This window comes from Solenopsis invicta, chromosome 9 (assembly GCF_016802725.1).
Source record: "Solenopsis invicta isolate M01_SB chromosome 9, UNIL_Sinv_3.0, whole genome shotgun sequence".
NCBI classification, from domain to species: Eukaryota; Metazoa; Arthropoda; class Insecta; order Hymenoptera; family Formicidae; genus Solenopsis; species Solenopsis invicta.
In genome coordinates, this window is record NC_052672.1 from 7692110 (window position 1) to 7714152 (window position 22043).

General features: G+C 39.2%; 1 protein-coding gene across 2 annotated transcripts in view; it reads right to left on the reverse strand.

Annotated features, from left to right (window-relative positions):
- Window positions 1-22043, reverse strand: part of LOC105202176 — a 102118-nt gene that overhangs the window by 23012 nt on the left and 57063 nt on the right. For both annotated transcript variants that reach the window (XM_026138199.2, XM_039453247.1), the window contains one exon: window positions 2584-2663. In XM_026138199.2, the coding sequence (XP_025993984.2) occupies window positions 2584-2663 (80 nt within the window). The remainder of the gene's footprint in view (window positions 1-2583; window positions 2664-22043) is intronic.

Genomic DNA, 22043 nt, shown 5'->3' on the forward strand with positions numbered 1-22043 from the left:
CAATTCAACTTCTCACTCGTTTGAGAAGAAAAGAGGGAGGAACGATTCAAACCCAGGTGCGAAAGCTGAAAGTTTCGGAGGAGGATATGAGGCGAGGCGACACTTTTTGAAGCTTCGTATATCTGCATATGTGGAAGCCGTTTGCTCGAAAGGGTCAAAGGTGACAGGGGTCCGGTGAAGGTACAAAATGCTAATAAGCAGTCTATTGTATTCGAATGCGATATTATGTCGCGGCCGTATTCTTTCTTCCTGTGGACGCACGGAAAGATCCTTAATATGGAGTAGCGATTTCTTCTTTTAAAATGAAACGAGGTGGCTCCTTCTAAGTCTTTCTCCGTCTTGTGAGACTTATTTGAAATTATAATCCAGCCGGAAGTGTTTTATAAATGGATGGGAAACTACGAGCTTGTCTTCCTGCGCGCACTTAATATTTATCTTTTTAATCCTAGGTAGGTATTTTGTAATAACCGTTGGGAATGAAAAGAATTCCGCCAAGGAGAAATTATAAATCGTAATCGTAAATTTTTCATGGTCAATCAGCTTTGTAAAGTGAATGAACAAATAAAGTTGAATATATACGAAATTTTTATTTTTATCACAAAAATCAAATTCATAAATTTTTCAAATACTACCGGAAATTGGAAATGCTATAATATTTAATCTAAACACAATTCAGACATTTTTTTTAGAAAAAACATTTTGATTTTCATATTATTTGATTTTCGTAGAAATAAAAAATACTTTTATATTATTTTCAGAATAATGAGTTGTTTTTGTCTATTCAAACGAAATATATGTATAACGTTTTCAAAAGTTTAATAAAGCGGCGGTAATCTTGCCCCCGGCACATTTATTTATTTATTCACTTGAAATTTGAGCTTGACGCTTTAGAAAAGTTTACGGAATATTTCCTGCACATACTTCAACTTCGTGTGTAGTAGTGTGCAGTTGTTTTAAAAGTTTCAAAATTGTGAAACGCGTTTGTCGTGCGAGCGGAACGAATTCCTTGCCTCTTTGTACGCACGGATGGTTACTAACGAATTATAAAACTGTCAAACTACAAATCCCAATGATTCGTTTTACAGCTGGCAGTTTGGCAGGGCTATTGATTTTCCTCTGACTTCGGGCAGTAGTGTCGCAAAAATAGTTTGCGCATAAGAAAACGCCGGAAAAAAAAGGATAGAATTTAAACAACGATAACTCGAAATAAGTATGAATTATAGCTGACAGTTAATTGGTAGCGTTGAATTATAGAAATATATATCACACCTGAGAGATGTGTACAATGGTGGCGTTACCTCATCCGCGCGTGCACATCTATAGCAAAATTTAATTACATCAAATAAACATTTATACGTGTCGCTTGCGCGGTGATAAAACTTGATGCTATGCGCGATGAACCGCAGTTTTAATTGACTCACTTTGCTTGCGCTGCTTTTTTTTTCTTCGCTTCGCCGCATGGGTTCACTCTGTTTACTTGGAAGAAGATATAAAGAGTAAAAGCACCACAAGGCTCGCAATGCCGATTCTTTCACATCCTCATATAATCCCGGATATTGTATCGTAAACATGCAACAATGCTGGGAAGCGTTTTTGTACATAGAGTCATATAGATTCATTTTAATGAACTGAAATCTTTTCAAGAATACTTCAACAAAATGAAAAAGGGGGGTGAAAGAAAAATATTAAAAATATCTCTTTTCCACCGTAAGACTGAAAAATAAAGTTGCACAAATGTAATTAAATTAGTTTTCAACATCTGTAATAAATGAAACAAAAATTTAATTCGCCTTAAAAGCAACCTTCGAAGTAACCTGAATTTCGTCTCCTTGCGGTTAATAAATAGTCCACATCTGTTTCACATTCGATCAGCACTCAGCACGATCGGACCCTCGCAAGCCGCGCGAGCGGATTAGACGGTACGACCCGGACGATGCGATTACAAATGTAAATGCACTACTGCAACCAGACGTTTCACTCCCACGTCGGCTTGACCCTATCTTTGTTCATCGAGTCGACAATCCCGGATCCTCTCATCCTTCCCGCGCGCGTTATCGCTCGCGATGTATGCAGCCGGCCATCGCCGATCGGATCGACGCGACGTGGCCAGGTCGCGCCGGCTACTTTTGGGAATTAATGCAATTAATGCGCCGACTTACCGCCCGGATATTAGCTCGATCCAGGCTCGAGCGCGCCCGGTCCGAGTATGTAAATTAGCCACGGGACACGTGAAACATCGTGTGAACATTGGAACCCCGCTGACCCGAAAGTTACGATCCGCACGGCCGGATAAATATGAAGCCCGACATACACGCGCGCACACACACACACACACACACACACACACATGCGCGTAACTTATGTCCATTTCCATGTCCAATGTAGATTAACTTTAATCCCGATTTGAATTATTATTGATCTCTTTGTAATTTTTAGAATAAAAAGAAAGGTAAAAATTAAGTTACATGGAGATTAAAGTCAATGTACATTGGCGGGAATGGACGAATAAACGAATTGTAGAGTCGGTCGGCTTGTCATAGTTTCTTCAATGAATTTTTATGCAGAAATAAATTATTTACATACCAGCAAGACGCAACTTCCATCTTGATAACTGATCCCACGTCTCTTTGAACCTTTTATGTTCACCTCATTGGAAACATCAACTGAAAGAAGAAATAAAACAAAATTAGAAAAGACCAAGATCAATAGAACTTATGACGCGAGATTGTATTTTGTAATCGAAAGTTCTTTTTATACGGTGTTAAAATCTTTTCGCTAACAGAATGTGTTTCGTAATAGAATTAAGTTAGAAATACCGAGGGGACAATATGAATCGATTGTTGTGAAGGATCTGGGTCGGCGCAAAGTGCCTTTGACTGAAAACTGTGTCAAGCCGTTACATCATTTTTATTTATACTGCTCGCTGTGTGCAACAGCGGCATCCTCACTGAAAATGTAATTAATGATACCGCGCCGTAAGCAGTACGGCTAATGGCAGTAATACCAGTAGTGGCGCAAAGTCAAAAGAAGTGCCTCTCGTGGAAAGAATTAACTGGCGAGCCCGTAGTTAACGTTTCACCGGTGCGGTACTTAAGAATAATACCGGCTTCTCGCAGTAGTCTGCGCGCTGACGCGTGCAGGAAAGCGCGAAATCACTTACGTAAGAGAATGGCTTAATTAAAATTGATAAACAGCCGGCAACACCACCGGGACAGGCAACTTCGTTATAGCGGCAAAGTTTCCTTTAATTTACCAATTAATACGTGACTCGCGTGCTTCCGTTCAGCTATCGCAATGCGGATATATATACATGCAGCGGAACTCGAGAAACTCATAAATTCCAGTCAAATGCGACAATAATCGCAGGATAATTCGTTTTTCATCGACAATTTTGTCGATCGGTGTTTGTTTATCAATCGAGTGCTTATCCAGTACTATGCAGAATTTGTAGTTTGGATTTGAAATTGAAATATATCGATATTCACGATGATTGATCTTCCAACTCCTCATTTCACAACTGTTTTCTCGCGCGATACTTGTTTCTAAGACAAGAGTCGTCTGAGATCGTTAAAAGTTTTTGACATGTCTGGAATTTAATTTAATTTATTGTTTATTTCCGAAATTACATTTGAGTATGACGTAGAAATATGAGAAAATATACGGGGACACAAAAAGGTAAAGCGCCAGCATTGTTGTAGCTACAAAGCCCACCCAAAAAATAGAGAAAAATTGAGACAGGTATAGTGTATCATTTTCTATTTAAAAATGTAGTATTATTACAATATGACAAACCGAAGCGAATCGGATCACAGGATGAATCAAATTATTAAAAATTTTGAGATAGTTATCATTAGTTTTTTATTTCATAGGATCTGTTTTATCATGCTAATGTTTATTTCCGCTGCAGCGGAAACAATAAATAATAACAATAGATTTTGTACTACGTGTGATTCAGTGTCAGTCAATGATACAAGCACAAAGATCGTAAGTGCGCTTATATCACGATCCCAACTTTGTGAGTTTGCAATATTGAGGTGAATCGAACAATTCCCTTTTTTTTATTTTTTCGTTAATGTGTAATAAGAAATATGTTAATGTATTATTTTATTACAGAAAACTCAAAGCAAAGATGTAAAGATTAAAAATTTAATTAATAACAAAATTAGTTTTTAATTACTTTTTTACCTTTGAAAAAAAATTGATCCGATTTACCTCGGAACTCGTATGATAATAATTATTATTTTTAATAGGTAGAATTATTATTATAACTACATAAATATGTGTTATAATAATATATGATGAAAGTACAATTTTATACGCTTATATTTTTAATACGCACTGCATGGTAAAATAATTGTGGTTAAGAGTACCATTTCTACAGTTATTACTGCTATAATGTTATTAATAGTAATTTTATGCTTATAATCCTATTATGAAAAGACTGTATTGTAAATTATGATAACTTTAATTATAATAATATTGTAAAATATCAAGGTGTAGATGCCAAAAATAAAATAAACATTTCTACAGTAAATGCAATCACAATTATAGTGATATGTAGTGATAATTTTTAACATTCCCTTAAGTAGTGATAATAACTAATTCTTCTTGTGGTTAAAATAACTATAAATATATAATTGATATCCGTAAATAACTATTATAATAGGTAAATTATGATGGATAATTACAATCATTTTTTCTATCAGTGTAATTTTTCTCTCGTACTATCAAATGTGTCAATAGTTTTCTATATTATCCATGAGCAATTATAAACGATACACTTCAAAAATTTTTAATAATCCCAGATTAGTCTCGTCTTTGATCTAATCCCTTAGATCAAACGTCGAATGTTACGAGAAAACAGAGAGTATGAGAAGTAGAAACGCAATAAGCATGAACATCAATACATTTCAAGCCTACAATCCACTACAAATCATGATCAACGATAAGCTAGTCCATTATTTTACAATTCAACATTTGATAGTCGATGTTTAAGCGTACGCCAATTGTTACAAAAGTAGAAGTGAAAAGTATTTCAGTTTCCAAGTCCCAGAAGTGGACACCCCTTTACCGTTCGTACAGTTCGAAAGTGCGCGAAAATTTCCGATGGACCGAAACTTCTCCCGGAGAGTTCGTTGGCGAGAAGAGGGAATGCAGTGACTTCGATGGCGTCAAATAATCTCATTAACCAAAGTGTATCTGATCGTTTAAAGTCGACCAATGGTTTCGCTATCGCTAGAATGGTTCTGTTTACTCCCTTCCTGCTCCTCTCTCCTCGCTCTCATCGCTTTGCATACTCGAATGGACCCGAGAGTGTTCCCGAATCCATTAACGGACGGTTCGGGTCAAGTTTACTTAAGACCACGGCGCCGCCGTGAATCTGCCAAGAAAGCAAAAAGCTTTATTAGACAGTGACAAAGTGAGAACGGCGGTTTGCGCGACGGAATCATAATGAGGAACGAAGAAAAGTCGGGGTTTCGATGAAAAATCGCCTTACATCGCTTTGAGAATAGCTGAACACGGAACCCAAGGAGATTGTCTTTCTTAATAAACTCGCGGTCGAACTTGCTCAGGGAGAATGTAAACCGCGGCTTAAAGTCTCCACGTTGGATACTACAGAATTATCACGGTTTAAGCTTGAAAACCGTCAATTAAAGCTTTTTAGTGCGATTACACACACGTACACATGCACACACTCTCTCCCCCTCTCTCACTCTTTCCATGAACGTTTATAATTCTATATTTTCATGAGTATGATAACGTCATATGTGCGACAACGTGTAGTACACGGATGCGACCGCGAAATAAGTGGCCGTTAAATGCGGTAAGCTCCTCGCTACGAGCTCGTTGGAAAATTTAGCTTTGAGATATCTGGCTGCTGCTCTACGACGTAGTTTACCCGAGGACTCGGGTATTATGCGAGAAAGATCCTGGCAAACCGTCAGTACGAGTACCTCGACTCGCGACATCGATATACGGGACGGCTAACGAGGCATTTCAAAGCGCGATTGTCTACATCAAAGTTGCACGATAAGGATCAAAGTTCTATCGAGAATATCTCCTACCGTTGTCGTCGCAGCGACTCTCATTCTCCACGGGGAAACTCATACAAAATTACTCGGCATTGTCTTTCTCTCTTCCCGAGGCAATGGCTGGCAATTATTATTTAGCTTCGCGCTACACCTTCACAACATCTCGAAAACGGAAGCTCTCGCGTCTATTTATCACATTTGCATAAGAGGGGAAAGTATAAAAATATATCCGATTAACGATTTTGTGCTACGATTTAAATTAAGCTTATTAAAATTTTAATATACTAACGTTTTTTGTACGTACATATATGTATATATCGTACTAATTGAAGGACTTTTTTCTTCTAAATTGCATAAGAAGCGGAAGAGATAGTTCCGAGGCTTTCACAATCTCGATTTTGTCGTTGTTACTTTCTCGTGTCTTCTGTAATATAAATGCAAATCTGGGCTACAGCGAGCCGTTACTGGTAAACGATACTTCTACCTGACGTTTTTCCTTTCGCATTTCTTTCTCGAAAATTTTTTCTGCACCTCGGTAACCACGTGGAAAGACTCTTGCAGATCCTTAGTCGTCCTTGGATCACCGATCATGCGACAACCATGCCATGGTAAAGTCAATGTTTTCGGAACGGATGGACATGAAGATGGAGTGGCCGCGACAGACGAAGACGGAAATAGACAGAGACGGAAGTGGTTACCATGACGACCATCGAGAGGAAAGAGAGCGGATCAGCGGCGGACAGAAGGTTAAAGCGAAAGAGCAAAGGAGAGGAGAAGCAACGAGGGGTGAATGAAGAGCTACGATACATGGGGTGGACCGAGAGAGAGAGAAGGAAAAAGAGACCCGTGGAAAGCGAAAGAGAAGTTACGATCTAAGGGATGCAAAGCGAGAGAATGGAGAATACTGGGGAAAAAAAGGGAGATAGGACTCCGGAGAAAATAAATGAGAAGATACGACTCGAAGTAGACAAGAAGAAAGACTGGGGGGGAAAAAAAAGGAGGAAACAGCAGGAGTCGGCAAGACAACTACGCGACGACAGTAAGGCAGGTTTATGAGTGTCAAAAGGAGCGGTGTGGCATATTATGTAAAAGTAGGCGTATTATGGTAGAGCGACAAGAGAGGATCCGAATCACGAGAAGATACGGCTTGAAAAATGCAAGCGAGAAGTGCAATTTCTTTTTTTTTTCGCACATTTTTCATATCAAAATTCTCAGCAACAAATGTTAATAGCACAATCGTTCCTAGAGTATCTCTAGCGTCCTGTTTCTTTTAGATACTGCAAATGTTATTTCTAATAGAGTCTTTTTTTGTATTAATACGTTTTCGAGATTTGCCGGTGAGAATTTTCCAAAAACCGAAGCTAGAATTCAATTCCCCCCCATTTCTTATTGCCTGAATTTTACGGAGGGAGAGATTGCTCATTTTAACCGCTTTCAGCAAAATATGTAGACCGACTTCGCCAAGATGGATAGAGATAAATATATACGAGCTAGAGCAAGACGACCGTCGAAAAACAGGGCACAGGGAGAGGAACACCGGGGAAAAGGTGGGGGACGTGGAAGCGGCGGGGGAGGGTTAGAGAACGGCTGACTGGGAAAACTATTACTCTCTCTCCCGAACCTCCCCCGTCGTCTTCACTCCCCGCGCCACCGGTTGGAAGGGAGGGTTTGAGCCCCGAGTGATGTTAATTGCGCTGCTACCGCCAGCAGGCAATATGTATTCGAGAAACGCTCGGAACGTTCGAACGAAGACGACTTGTAAACGCCATATATTTGCAACCATCTCCGCAACCCTCTCCTTCCCTCTCTCCCCGAGTGAAAGAAAGTAACGCTTCCGCGACGAGCGTCGCGACCGAAGTGGATCAAACTTTCGCGATGCACGGCGGCAATATCGCGCGACGATGGATGCCATCGCGTGTCCAACGAGTTTCGATGGGTAGTCTGCGCCATTTGTATGGTAATTTTTCGCGACTATGCTCCGCCTAATTTGCGACGCTTCGTCGCGAATATCGGCTCTGTGAGGCGCGAGAAGTTGCGATCGGGCGACGGAAAATGGCGCGATAGCTCCAGCGAGCGATAGCTCGGAGGTGAAAATGTTGATTTTGTTGTTCGCCGATGTTGCGCGTCGATATTTTCGCGCGATATATGTATATTCCGCGAAACAAGTTTCGCGCGCGCGGCGTCATCTTATTTTTCGGAAACGCCTATCTACATTGGGAAAAATGACGCCCCGCGGGAACGACAGGAGCGGGAGCCCAGCTAGATCCGCGATATTAATATAAAAGAAGTGTGAGAAATGGCGCGGTAAGTCACAATTTAATGCCGGTGTGAAATACTTCGTAATTTCTCGATCTCTAAATCGGTCGAAATATTTCCATCGGCCGCCGCGCCGTTGCGAAATTTTAATTCCGGCGAAATATTGCTATCTTTTCATTATATCCGAATGTTACTTCCAACTGCGATAATACAGGGACAGTTGTCTCTTTCCCGATTAAACGCCCTTTGGTTCGAATTTCGAGTCGATTTGTCCTCTATCTACTAAAAATTGGCGCTACATATTTCCGGTCATGAAAAGCCGATATCACAATTTCGCTAATGGAATTGGTAGCACGCCATTTATAGTGACAGATAAATATACTGGTTTAAATGACCGTAATGGAGAACGGCGATTTTAATACCAGTTGAATAATTTCCATTTTTGCGGCCAGGTGCGGGCATATGACATTCGTTGTAACAAATTGAGCACAAGAGTTTAATGATAATAGTTAATTCGGGCAGTCCTTGCGATTTAAACGATTTTAGTCGGTATCAAAATTCCCGTTAACGTATAATATTGTCAAGTTTAAAAAAAAAAAAGACTGACAGAGGCAGGAAACTGTCAAATGCAAATATGTAAATTCGACGCGTAAAGAGAGAGAAAAGGGAGACAGTATATTTCTATAAAAAAACATTTTGCCTCTCTTTTTTTGTAACAGTAATTAGGATTTTTGGATGCACAAAGCGACGCGATGAATAGCAATATTCGTATTTCCGCTGTAAACGATCCTCGTAAAGAATCGATTGCGACACAAGACGAGAATTAATGCCACCGTAGGGTCAGTAGCATCGTATGCGACTCGATACAGGACGAGACAATTGCGCCCAATCTTTCCATTGGTTTCTAAATGAACGGTCGTGCCGGTGTGAAAGGCGCAGCCAACATGTCATTACACCGATAGAGCACCGCCAATGATACCGAAGACCTTGAGCGGTTTATATACACCGTACGAGTCATGTGGCTCATAAAATATTTAAATTTTACTCTTTTTACGCGCTGCAGATAATTAACAGCACTCGTTACGTATGCAGATTTATTCTGTATTATTTATCAATATAAATCTTGATACTCGCAAACTATTAATTGCTGCCAATTGAGCAAAACGGAGAATACGTGCAGAAGTAATAAAGAGGCGATGTGCGAAGAGAAAATGTACGTACACTTGTATAATTATACAGCGTAATATAAAAATAATATAAAAAATGAAGGGAAAGTAGATAATTACATTCAACATTTCATGGAATGTTTAAGGTGGCGGAAAAGCTGGCGCAATAGCTCGGCCATTAAAATTACACGAATTTATGTGAATTATAATACGTTTCGTCGATTTTGTCCGTTTTATTTAGCGACAGAGCACGCTTTATGGCCACGGTAGAAAAATGATATTCGAGTTAATTTCGTTTAGCGTATTGCATGCCGCCCCGTACGCAATTCACATTTTTGTTTTAACGAAAAACACACACGCACGGAAAGTCCATTTATTTCACGTCGAACGTTCTTTTTCTCCAGTCCGGACCGGAAAGCGTTTTACGGAATTCGACTCGTTTGACAAACAAATGCGTTCGCATGGCAAATGTGCAATTACGACATAAAAAAAAAGAGAGAAAGAGAAGGAAAAAAATCGCCCGGGTAACCTCGACTAATTGGATCCTGCGTGTCACGATATTACGCGCGAGAGAATTAATATAGCCGGACCACTGCAAAACTAATCCGTCACTATCACCTGAATAAAGTGGAACGCTGCCTACACGGGGGAAACGTCACTATTCCTTCAAGAATATTAATGCATCCGGCGCGTCCCACGAACGGTGACAACGCTAATCGTCGTCGTTCGGGTACGCGCGCGTTGGGTTTCACGCATCGATGCGGTCGATGCATGCAGCGATTTGTCGGAGATAATCGCGTGGAAAACGCACGGAATTCCTATCAAGCTCTCATTTCCCTTTCTTTATTGACTGCTTTGTTAATCGGTACGGAATGAAACGTGAAGCTAAACGACGTAAACGCGTGTCGCGGATATTTAGAAAAATTCTTCCGGCGCGACCTCGATCGTACTTCTCGTGTGCCTCCTCTATCCACTCAGAAATAATATCATTAATCAATCGGGCATTTTCCACGGACGGCACTTCGATGTGAAATGCGCTCGAAATATCGGCACACGTGGGCGAGGCAATTATCGGGCAGTCCGCGACGTTAATCGAACCCTTGCGAGCGAATCAAGCGGCGTGACTCCGCGGCCCCTTATCACGAGCAATCGTCGTAACGTGACACCTCGGTAACGCGCGTGTTCCTGGACCTTCTGGACAGCTCTGCGCTTTCCTGAAAGAAGGAAAGGGCTCGCCGGGGCTCGTTTTCCCTTTGTAGATTACCCGTCGTATCATAGCGGGGGACACGTAGGAAATAAGATGTCGAGTGGTGCCGCGTGACGTCACAACCGGGTTCTTTCCCCGCCGGTTTTTGTCACCCCGACTCTCTCTCTCTTTCTCTCGTCTCACGGTCCACCCTTTCGTCTTAATCAGCATTTCCTGATCTTTTTAGCTGGCGACTCCTTTTAAGTATACGAGAAGGATCTTGATTTATTTAAGTATCATGCTAATGATATGCACGTTGCACAATTTATGCTTATTCTCTAGAAATAAGTATCGTATCTGTCATTCTACAGGGTTTCTGGAAAATCGTTCGCAGTACTTCAGAAAATAATTCGGGACCCCCCAAAAAGAGAAAAAAAGCTATATAAACATAGCAATAGGTCTGGAAATAAATCGTTTCCGAGTTATATAGAGAAAAGTTGATGAATGGGTGCCGGTCTCCTAAAACGTACTTTTTCAATATTTTACATTTTTACTCCACATAAGCAATATTTATTGCTTATATGGAGTAAAAAGTAAAATAAAAAGTAAACGAGAAACAAGTAATATAAACAAAAATTTAACAAGTTTTATTTTATTTTGTGCATGGCATTAACATTTTAGAAAATCAAGTGTATTTAATGTAAATTTTTCGTCAACTTACATAGCTGATAATAATGTAATTATGCAATTTTATTTTTAACTGTTATATTTTCATAAAAAAAAGATTTGTTGTAGAATATTTACATTCATTGTATACACAATTTAAATCAATCTTTCGCAGCATATTACAGAAAAGCTTATAACAAATTAATTTGTTATTATTGAAAGTTTACAGAATGTAATATAACAGATGATTGAAACATCAAACTACAATTTTGAACTTTGATTGCATCCAAAACAGCACCAAATGCAAAATAGAATAAAAAAGAGCTTAAGCGTACGCATTTGGCAACTCTTTTCTTAACTACTATTATGTTAAAAAAATTGTAAATTGTTTTTCATAATCAATAATCATAATTTATTTCATAGCATTTTAACATAAATAACTTTATTTTGGACTATTTTGGCATCATCCAGGATGCATCACATGGAGGCATCGTAGTTCGCTTAGTATCTCTCTTTAAACAATTTTTTATTACTCCTTTTTATTTTTTTAACTATGTATGTAGTGCATTCTGAGCAACGCTAAAAATAGTCTGAAATAAAATTATTTTTTATTAAAAAATTATGAAATTAAATTATGAGTATTACAAGTATGATTATAAAAATAAATAACAAGTCTTTAATACAAAAGTGGCTATAACTCGGAAGCGATTTATTTCCGGACGCATGTAGCTCTTTTTCCTTCTAATTAGGTCCCGAATCACTTTCAGAAATACTGCGGGCGATTTTTCGGTCACTCTGTATATGCGGTCTGGTACAAATATCTGACGAGTGCTCTTTGTACGCGCGCGATTTCTGCTGGACGATGAGACGTGTGAAGCGTACTTCCGGTCTGTTTAAGGCAATTCAACCAATCGCGTTAGGTGAGGCGGAGATAATAACGCGTGCTAGCTAGCGTAAATCTCCGCTGTTTTTTTTTTCTCCGACACCGCGTTACGGATCCTCTGTACGACGCCGCGACGCGAGAAAATTTGAAAAAGAGGGAAAATAAAATGGCAATATAATTAAAACGTGAGGTGCAACCAGAGTGGCTACTTGCGAGGGAATTGATGCAACACCAAGTGCATGCCGACTGCGAAAAGAGAAGAGACCAGCTTGAAAGAGGCAGGAAATCAGAAGCGACATGAGAGAGAAATGAGTGGAGCAAAGAGTCGGCCTCAACACGGTCGTCGAGCGATAACGGTTAGTTGATAAGGGCCTTACTCCCCTCCTCCCCTTCCCCTCTCGCTCTCTCATTCTCACCGACATTTTAATATCTCTCCTACGAGCCTGGCTTTTTAATTATCTTTTCAGTGATAATGGGTGACCTCCGCGGGCTCTAGTCTTCGACGGGGAAATGTAAAGAGGATAGAGAAGACAAGGAGGCTGAAGAAATCCTTTCGGGTTTCAATGCGTGAAAAAAATCAGATCCGCAGATACGCGAGACGCCTCTTGGGATCGTCTTGCATGATATCATATTCATTTAAAGGCGAGATCATCTTTACTTCGGATCTCGAATCGCACGTTCAACCATGAATTTTAATTTTGGCAATTACCTCGGGAATATATATATAATTAAAAATAACACATGGAGTTAAAGAAACAAGTCAATTAAAATGTTAATTATAATGATTAGAAATTAAGATGTGGCAAAATGAATTTTTTCAAACAATAAATCTTCCTTCGCTTCTCAAATATGAAATAAAAGTCGCAAAGTAATTTAAAAACTGAAAGATTGTATTTTATATCTCACAATTTTTATTCTCAAAGAGTATGAATTTTCCTACTGCTCAGTTCATTCAATCTCATATTTGCACCTCCTCCATTCCGAAGAAAGCGATACTTCCGACATTCGATCAACGAGTTACGCAAGGTTATCGCGGCACCTCTCGCTGTTAATTTTTCATCCGTGGAAATTTCGCCCAAACGCCGCTTAATTTTCGCGTCGCGCGCGACTGAACGTGCCGTCGCATCGAGTTTACGCTAAGAGGGTCCGCGCGCACGCCGGAAAGGCGAGAGGAACGAGCGACGACGAACCCGTTCGTTCGCGGGGCTTAAAAGGTGTCAGGGTGACTTCCCGCCCGAGCCCCGGGCTTTTCGAACCATTACTTTTTATTGGATCGCCGAGATCGATCCCTCTTCCCCTCCGCCGAGAACCTCCGCCTTTTACTCGCTCGCACTTTCTCCGACGGTTTCCGACCGTTTCCACCTTTTCGCGTTGCTAAATCGCGGAAAAGTCCCGCTGAAAAGACGCCTCAGCCGCTTACCGGTGACGCGTGCACGGGAGGAAAGAGAAGAAGCGAGAGAATCCAGAAAAAGATGATCAAGATGACTGTCAAAGGCAGACGGGAAAACGCAGACGTCGCCGAGGCATACAAAGAGAAGATAATGCGGTATCAAACGTTCGCGGAATCACAATGAGGCGTTGGAAGCCCATCGGACTGGCTGCTGCTGCTTCGCTTCGGTGAAATCTACCGCGGATAAATGTTTTTGTCCGTTCGGTGACGCCTTCCGCCGAGACGCCAAGTAGGAAACGCGTATCCCGATTTCCAATGATAACTTGGCTCGACAAGCTGCATCAAGGACTGCGTCATATTTAACATGTAAACGAATAAAATGAAAAAAGACCCATGCTCTATCATTTTACAAGAGAACCCCGCAAAGTGTCAAATTTTGATTTTAAAGATGTTTTGATTATACAAAACGAGCTAAAAATTATTGAAATGTAAGAATTGAAACCTTCTCTAGGTTTATTCTTTCTTCCATAATCAATGGAAAAAAATTTTGATCGCAAATGCTCGAATTTTGGCCCTAAAACTACAGTTACAACTTACACAAAAAAAACAATGAAAAATTTGATTTATAAGGATATTTTCGGCAAAAATCATTATATTTTGCTGCTATTTTAAATAAATACTTTTGAACGAGTGAGTGGATCTAAATGAATTTTTGTACAAATATTTATTAGAGTTTTATTACTCATTAGTATATATACGTAAAAATTTTGATTTACGCTACTTCCCCATCAAGTTTGCAAAAAAGTACTGCAAAGCGCGATTTTACATAAGAGTCAAAAGGAAACAAAAAATTAAATAACTTTTAAACCAGTGCACAATTTTAACACAAGATATTCAAACGTAATACTAGAATATTCTATAAAATTTTTATATTTTTAGTAATGTTTTGACACATGATTCATATATCCTTAATGAAACTTTATGTACATATAGCTTACATAAATAGATAAATTTAAAAAATATCAGTTATGATATAAAATGCTATTATTGGGTGAAACCATCGTTTATTGGTAAAGCAATTTTCAACTTTTTTCGTTATAGCTCCAAAAATATCCAAGATATAATAAAAAGTTTTATACAAAAATTTCATAATAGAATTACCTCTATGTATCCACGTCAATAATATTTTTATTTATTAATTTTCAATTTAATTTATTAAATTTTTGAAACACTTTTTAAAAATAATAATTTTTTTTTAAATATAGACGTGAACAAATAGAGATAATTTTACTACAAAATATTTTGTGCAAAACTTTTTTATACCTAAATATTTTTTGAGATAGAACAAATAAAAAAGCTAAAAACCGCTTTAATAATAAAAGACAATTTCACCCCTTAAAAGTGTTTTATATAACCACGACTATTAAATTTATTGATATTGATGACGTTTTCTAAATTCAGTTTATATAAGCTGTATGTACACAAAGTTTCATTAAAATCAGAATTCGATATTTTGCGAGACTCTTTTATTCGTATTGAATTTTAGAATATCTCGAGTTAATAGATGGGGAAAAACGTTGCAGGTGTATGTTTTCCAACCTTTTTTTACGCAAACGTGGCTTCTTGCATGTTCCAGCAATTTATAACGTAAACGAGGAATCGCGAGTTCTCGAGAGCAGTTTGCGCGTCGAAAATCGATCGAGATTTTCGCACTTACGAAAGACGCGTTGCTTCCACGCGCGGAAAACCGGATTAAGCGATCAACAGCCACCGGTCGGACTGTCAATTTTTCGAATGTCTCCGTCGAAGCTTCCCCGCGGAATTTGCGTGTGACGCACGAGAGCGGCCGTGCCGCGCCACGCCGCGCCGCGTCGCGCAGGGTCGAGCCGGGCCGAGCCGAGCCGCGAGCGCGGCGGCCGGAATATTACACGATAACGATGGAACACGTGCGCCGACTGGTATGATCCGTCAATCAATCGTCCGGGGAATCGTCGGCGTGCAAAAAAGAAGAGCGAAAAGTGCATGTGACGCGACAGCCATGTTGCGATTTTTCCGCGCGCGGCGCGGCGCGGTGCGGCGCGGAGCGGAGCGGCGCGACGACGGGGTGTGCATTATTTCCAGCATCGGTTTTGTGCTTTCCGGCCGTTGACCCACTCCACCGTCAATCCACACACGTACACACCCACGCGCATACTCCTCTTCACCCTGTAGATCGCCCAGCAGCAGCAGCAGCAGCAGCAGCAGCCCTTCTCTCTCGCGTCGAACGTATCCGCAGACGAGCATTTTTCGAATATTCGATGCTACCCCCTTCCCCTTATTCTCTCTCTCTCTCTCTCTCTCTCTCTCTCTCTCTCTCTCTCTCTTTCTCTCCCTTTCCCTTTTTCGTTCTCTTTCTCTCTGGTTTCGCCATGACGGAATCGATAGGCTTTCGGTATAACTTCCTCGACGTAACTCGCCCCTTTACTCGAGCGGATCAATTTTCCGCGAAAAATGCGTCTCTCGCGAATTCGAGACGCGCGATTCGAGTTAAGTCACGCGGGCGCGCCACGGGAGATACGCTTGATCCCTAATCGTGTTACTTAATCCTCTCGCTGCTGCGCGACGCTTACTCCTAGATACCCAAATATCGTCAATGAAACTCTCTCTCTGCACAGCGCCCGTAGTCTCTCGTCTCTAGCATATTTATTCCACGAGTGCTCGCGCACTGTGAACGCGAGCGGGAACCGTTTGGAGCTGTTTGTCTTCATGCGCAGAGATTCCGCGAAATGTCATTTCGCAAACAATTGTGCACATCTGCATTGTTTGCCGGTCTCTTAAAAAAAAAAAAATGTAAACGTGCATTTGATCCTCGCGTTAGGAACGGTGCACTGTCTCAAGTACACACGGTGTGAACAGCTGTATAAATTAACTGTACGGTACCTTTTCGAGGATCGGAAATTAAAACAGATGAGCTTAATCAAACAATCTTTTGCACAGGGAAATGATTTTTCCTTTGCAAGGGCTTTGCGCAGTTGCAGTCTACCGCTATTCGCTGCACTTCGACTCGTGAGGTTCCATTTAAAAACAGATTTTCTAAAAATCAATTATGATAAAAGCGTGCGTGATTTTTCGTTCGATTTTCATCGGCGGCGAAAGTTTCGACTTCGTCGCCGTCGGATGTTTGTCAGATTTTTCGATATCGGAGGAGATGTCGCGACAGGTGAAGGTGTGGGGACGGGTCGGGTAGGACGATTAACTCGATTATCTTTCATGGTCGCGGTAAAGGCCATCGTCAAGAGAGAGAGAGAGAGAGAGCGAGAGGGATGAGTGCGCGCTTTTGTTTCGTGATAATTGTCCTCGTGGCACAGCATGGACGGCAACCTTCGCGTGACAGAAAGTCTCGTTAACATTGCCCACGGAGAAGGGAATTACGAGATATCCCCTTGAACGTACACACACACAATTTTATCTAGTAAACGAGAGACTGTCGGCTGCAAGCTGTGCAAGCTTTTGCGCGTGCTGTCCCCGATGAATTCTCTCCTCGATATAAAAAAAAAAAAAATTGTATTCGAATTCGTTATTGCAATTAATATACTACAGTTTATGTAACAAATAACGAAGCGATAGTGACAATATCTTTCAAATTGAGCGCTTTGAGACACCTCGCGACTCTTTAAATTATTGCGTAAGAATATTACGCGAACGATTATATTCGCTCGGCAACTCGTGTATCGACAACTCTGCGACGAATCGAGGAATGCTAAAAAAAAAAGAAAAAAAAATGCGCGAGGAAAGGGTGGTGCGAGTGAACGCGAGGAAGGATAATACCCTGTCCATTAGCGTGCTGACGAATATTTAAAGCGACGAGGATTTTCGCCGCTCGAATGAAGATCGGGGCGAATGGACGGCTGTCTCGCCACGTTCTTCGCGCCTTCGTAGTTTCTTACTGCAAACGAGCTGTGTAACGACCGCGCGAGCTTACGATAATATTTACATTATACTGCGATACGCGCGCGATGGGGGTGGCTGTGATAAATTTTCCGCGTACAAACTAATTTCGTGCCGAGATTTCCATGCGCTTGTACATTATCGCATAGTTATCCCGGGGGCAAAGTGGTGAGGCCCAATAGTGGTGAGCTAATCTTAAAGAACACCATCGCGCTACTGGTAACACTCGTAGCTATTGGAACAGAGAAAATTAGTACGACAGTCGTATTTTCATGAAAAATTCAATTCTTTAACGAGTAAATTCTAAAGTATAGAAAGGTTGTTATATATTTTTTATCTTTGGGTGGAATATTTATTATATAAAGAGAAAATCACCAATACTGGTACAACCTTCCTTAACGTCTAAAGCGGCACTCCTTTATTTCTTGGAAACTAAACATTGTACTGTAATTAATACTGATAAAAACATGATCTGTTTAATTAAAGAGATAAAAATAGTTCGTACATTCATGGCTTTCTTTCTACATACAATCTGCTAAAAGAATTAGTGAGATTAAAATTTGCACGATATTCTTCCGCAAAATGCATAGTTTAAACAATAGTGAGTATGTTATTGATAATATTAGATCGTTTTATACGTTTGTAACTTTCTAAAACTGTTTTATTTACATTTTTCTTTTTCATATTTTTCTCGTAATGCAGTTTGAAACAAAATCGCCGTGTAAACTTCTCCGTGAAAATGGACAATAAGTACGAAATCTGTAACTACAATGTTGATACAATTTGATGAATTTTTTCACATTTTCTTTAGTACTTTAAGGTAGAAAAAATAGCGCCGAATGCGATTCACTAATAAAAAGCCAAAAAAATGTATAAAGTGAAAGGGTTGAATTCTAGCTTTTAATTTTATAAACTTGTTTATTTAATACATAAAAATATATTTTATTACTTAGTTTATTAATTTATTTTATAGTTAACGTCTACTCTATACAGAGCCGGTTCTGAATTCTGCTATTACTGTCTAACGTGCCAGTTTTGGGGCCAAACTTTTTAGACGCTCTTTTTACATACGTTATGTTGCGAAAACATTAATTATTACAAAATACAAAACAGTATTATAAAAACTGCTATACCATTTGATAGAAGACACTTTCCAGTCTGTTTTCGCGTTTGCAAAGTTTTATCTTTCGCTTTTGTTTAAAAAATATTACCCAAAAATAAAGTGGTACGCCAGTATCGCTCTATGATTTGATTTGCAAGAAAAATGGAAAAATGGATTATCCAATGGATTTTTATAAAGAATAAAAATCACAGAATCATTTTGAAAATATTGACCGTTTCAAATTTTTGAAAAATCTGCGAATATAAAATACAAGTTGTACAAATATTACGTATCTTCGCAACATTATAAGCAATCCATACATATTGTTTCATCATCGTGAAGACGAACGTTGTAAAGCACTACGAACTCTTCTGCGTTTTCGCGCTCGTCACCCTCGCGAAAATTGTACGCAAAGCGAAAAACTTTCCGTCAACTCGATCCTCCTTAAGAAAACGCCTCTTTCCCAGTTTGCTTCGGTGAAGTTGAGATTTCTCGTTAGAGGTTAATTCTCGCAATTGAGGCGGTTGCCATCTTAAAACGACTATCTCTCGCTGATTCCTGCTTTCTCTCTTCTCTCGCTCACTTCATCGTTCCCTCTTTTGGCGGGCCCGGAAACAGTTTCCCATTTCGGATCCACCGTGCGGGTTTGCCGTCGCGTAATTTGACCAACGAGGTAAACGAACCGAGCGCCAGGAAAAAGAGAAAGGAAATCAGAGAGGAGCTACCAGATCTATTTGTCCGGACGTACCTTTTTCAAATTTTCATGCAGGCCTTATTACGTCCCTACAGTATTTGAAAAGCGATTTGAGAGATGATCTAATTTTGGTTTGAACAGCTCATTAATCTCGATTACATTCAACCGCTTCATTAAATGCTCTCTTTTACCAGCGAGTAATATTTACCTTTTAACAAAAGTTGTAATTCCTTCGTTGGACGGCAGACTCAGTCCGATTTATCGTAAATAAAAATTGATTATCGACGAAGAACGAATGGAGAATAAGCTTTGTACGCTCGCCTGCCGAGAATGATATCGATTGAACTTTTAATTCCCCCGCGGAGTCGCCTTGAGGACTGCAAATTCGATTCGAAACGGGCGTCGTCGTATCAATTACCTCGAATGACATTTCTAAACATTTTTCCGTCCGTGCTCGGCTGTCGTGCTTCTATTAACAAATTAAGCGCAACTTGCAGTTCCACTTAGCGTCCAAGTGGAAACGCTGTACTCGATTAAATTTAAGATTCAGTTCCATTTAAGTATTACGCTCGGAAGTGGCGGGAATGGATCCTTGCACGGCTCTCCATCGTTTAATGCAGTTTTCACAATTCAATTTCGCCGCGAGGATTCTTACGTTCCAACGTATTAACGTATCTTATATCGCGGAAAGGTGAGTTATTAAAGATCGCGTCAATTAATTGTGCAATTAAGCGCGAATACATAAATGAAAAATGGCAGCTCGAGACGCGCACCGAGCATGTACGTATGCTGTATCCTAGATATTTGTACAAATATTTTTCATATCCGCCGTCTGTTTATGCATGGCGCATGCAGCTTTACATCTGCCGATTCAAAAAAACTTTCTCGCTCTGTTGATTAAAATAAATAATGCGCATGTTGTATAAGTTAGAAAGAAGCGCTCGCCGTATAAGTGTAATCTACATATAAAAACATTCCAAAATAATTTCTATTCATGTATTATAATGAAATATAGGAGAAAGTTGCTGAATGCGTACCGGTAGCATAAATCGCACCTCATTAATATTTTATATTTTTTACTTAATACAAGAAACATTTAGTGACGAAAATATGAAGAAAATATGAGAAATGAGTAATACAAGAAAAATTTTAACAGCCTATATTTTGTTTTGTGTGTGCTAACAACATTCTAAAAAATGAAGCACAACTGATGTTAATTTTTGATCAATTTATGTAGCGATTAATAACGTAATCATGAAATTTAATTCTTTTATATTTTCATAAAGGAAGATTTATTATAGAATATTTTACATTCAATGTATATATACATTTGCAATTATATTGTAAAGATTAAATCGATATTTTTATAAATTCTATCAAGTTTCCTAAATTGTATCTGTAAATTGTAATTACAAGGAATATTAATGGTAGACTAATACAATAATATTAATGAAAAACTGATAATTGATAATAGTAAAACTTATACTTCATATGAGAATAAAAATGTATCCATTGAAAAAATAAATTCAAGCCAGTTTTATTTCGATATCGCTACCATTCTATTATTGTTTATTAGTTATAACATATTTAATCCTTTATGTCGACAAATTATAAATAAAATAAGTATCAATTAATGATTTCTTTCATTAATTTTATATTTTTAATTGTTTTCATTCATAAATTCGATACTTCCAAGACGGTATGATTTATCCAATGTTGCTTACATCATACTTTTCGCAGCATGTTATAGAAAGGTTTATAATAAATTACCTTGTTACTGGTGAAAGCTTAAATATGTGGTAATACGTACCTGAAACAAGCTACAATTTTCAAAGCTCATTTGCGTACAAATCAGTATTATATTGAAAATAAGTGATATGCATTCGACAATTTTCTTCTATATAATTCACGCTTCATTTATTGTCAATCTCCCTGTGTGATACAACTTCCGTTCTCTCTACACTTCACCGTTCTGTTTTCACTGTAGATAACTAGTTTTTATTCGTGGAAAAGGCAAGCTATCGTTACATATCGTTCGCGACTTATCACTGACAGCTTGCAAGTTTGGTTACGTAGCGCTATAGGAATCGCGGGCGGAGGAACTGCGTATGCGTCACTGTGTACGTCGTGGAATCTAATATAACTGATAGAGTGCACTACTCAAAACAATATATATATCGCTACGGCCGACAAAAATAAGCCTGTGACGCAACAATACGCCACGGCTAAAGAATAACGGAAGTCGCAACAATTTACGTTTGCGACTATCGACCTTCGCATAGCGAACGTCAATTTATTGAGAAACTCAGGCAAATTTTTCTCTGTCTCTCCCAAAGGCCAAGTAACTGTGACGTCAGTCTGGACTCGATTTAATCTCCTTTTAGCACACTTTCATTTAATCAGTTAATACGAATGAGAAAATATTGCGGCAACGACAGAAATTTTAAAGGACGCGACGTACGTATGATTACCTCATTGACATTAAATTAAAATAATGAAATAAAGTAGATAAAAATAATCCGACGCTCAAACCGATATTATAAAATGTATGTCACTTTAACAGCCAGGTTTTTACTTATTCTTCTTTAAAAATAAACAGACGTCGGCCGCATTAGACTGATAAAAATTTCAAAACCATCTTAATGCCTCGAACCTTGAGATAATGTTTGTGCGGCTTATCACTTAGGCGCTATACACGTTCCTATTCTACGTCTACCGCGCTTTTCATAAAACAAAATGAT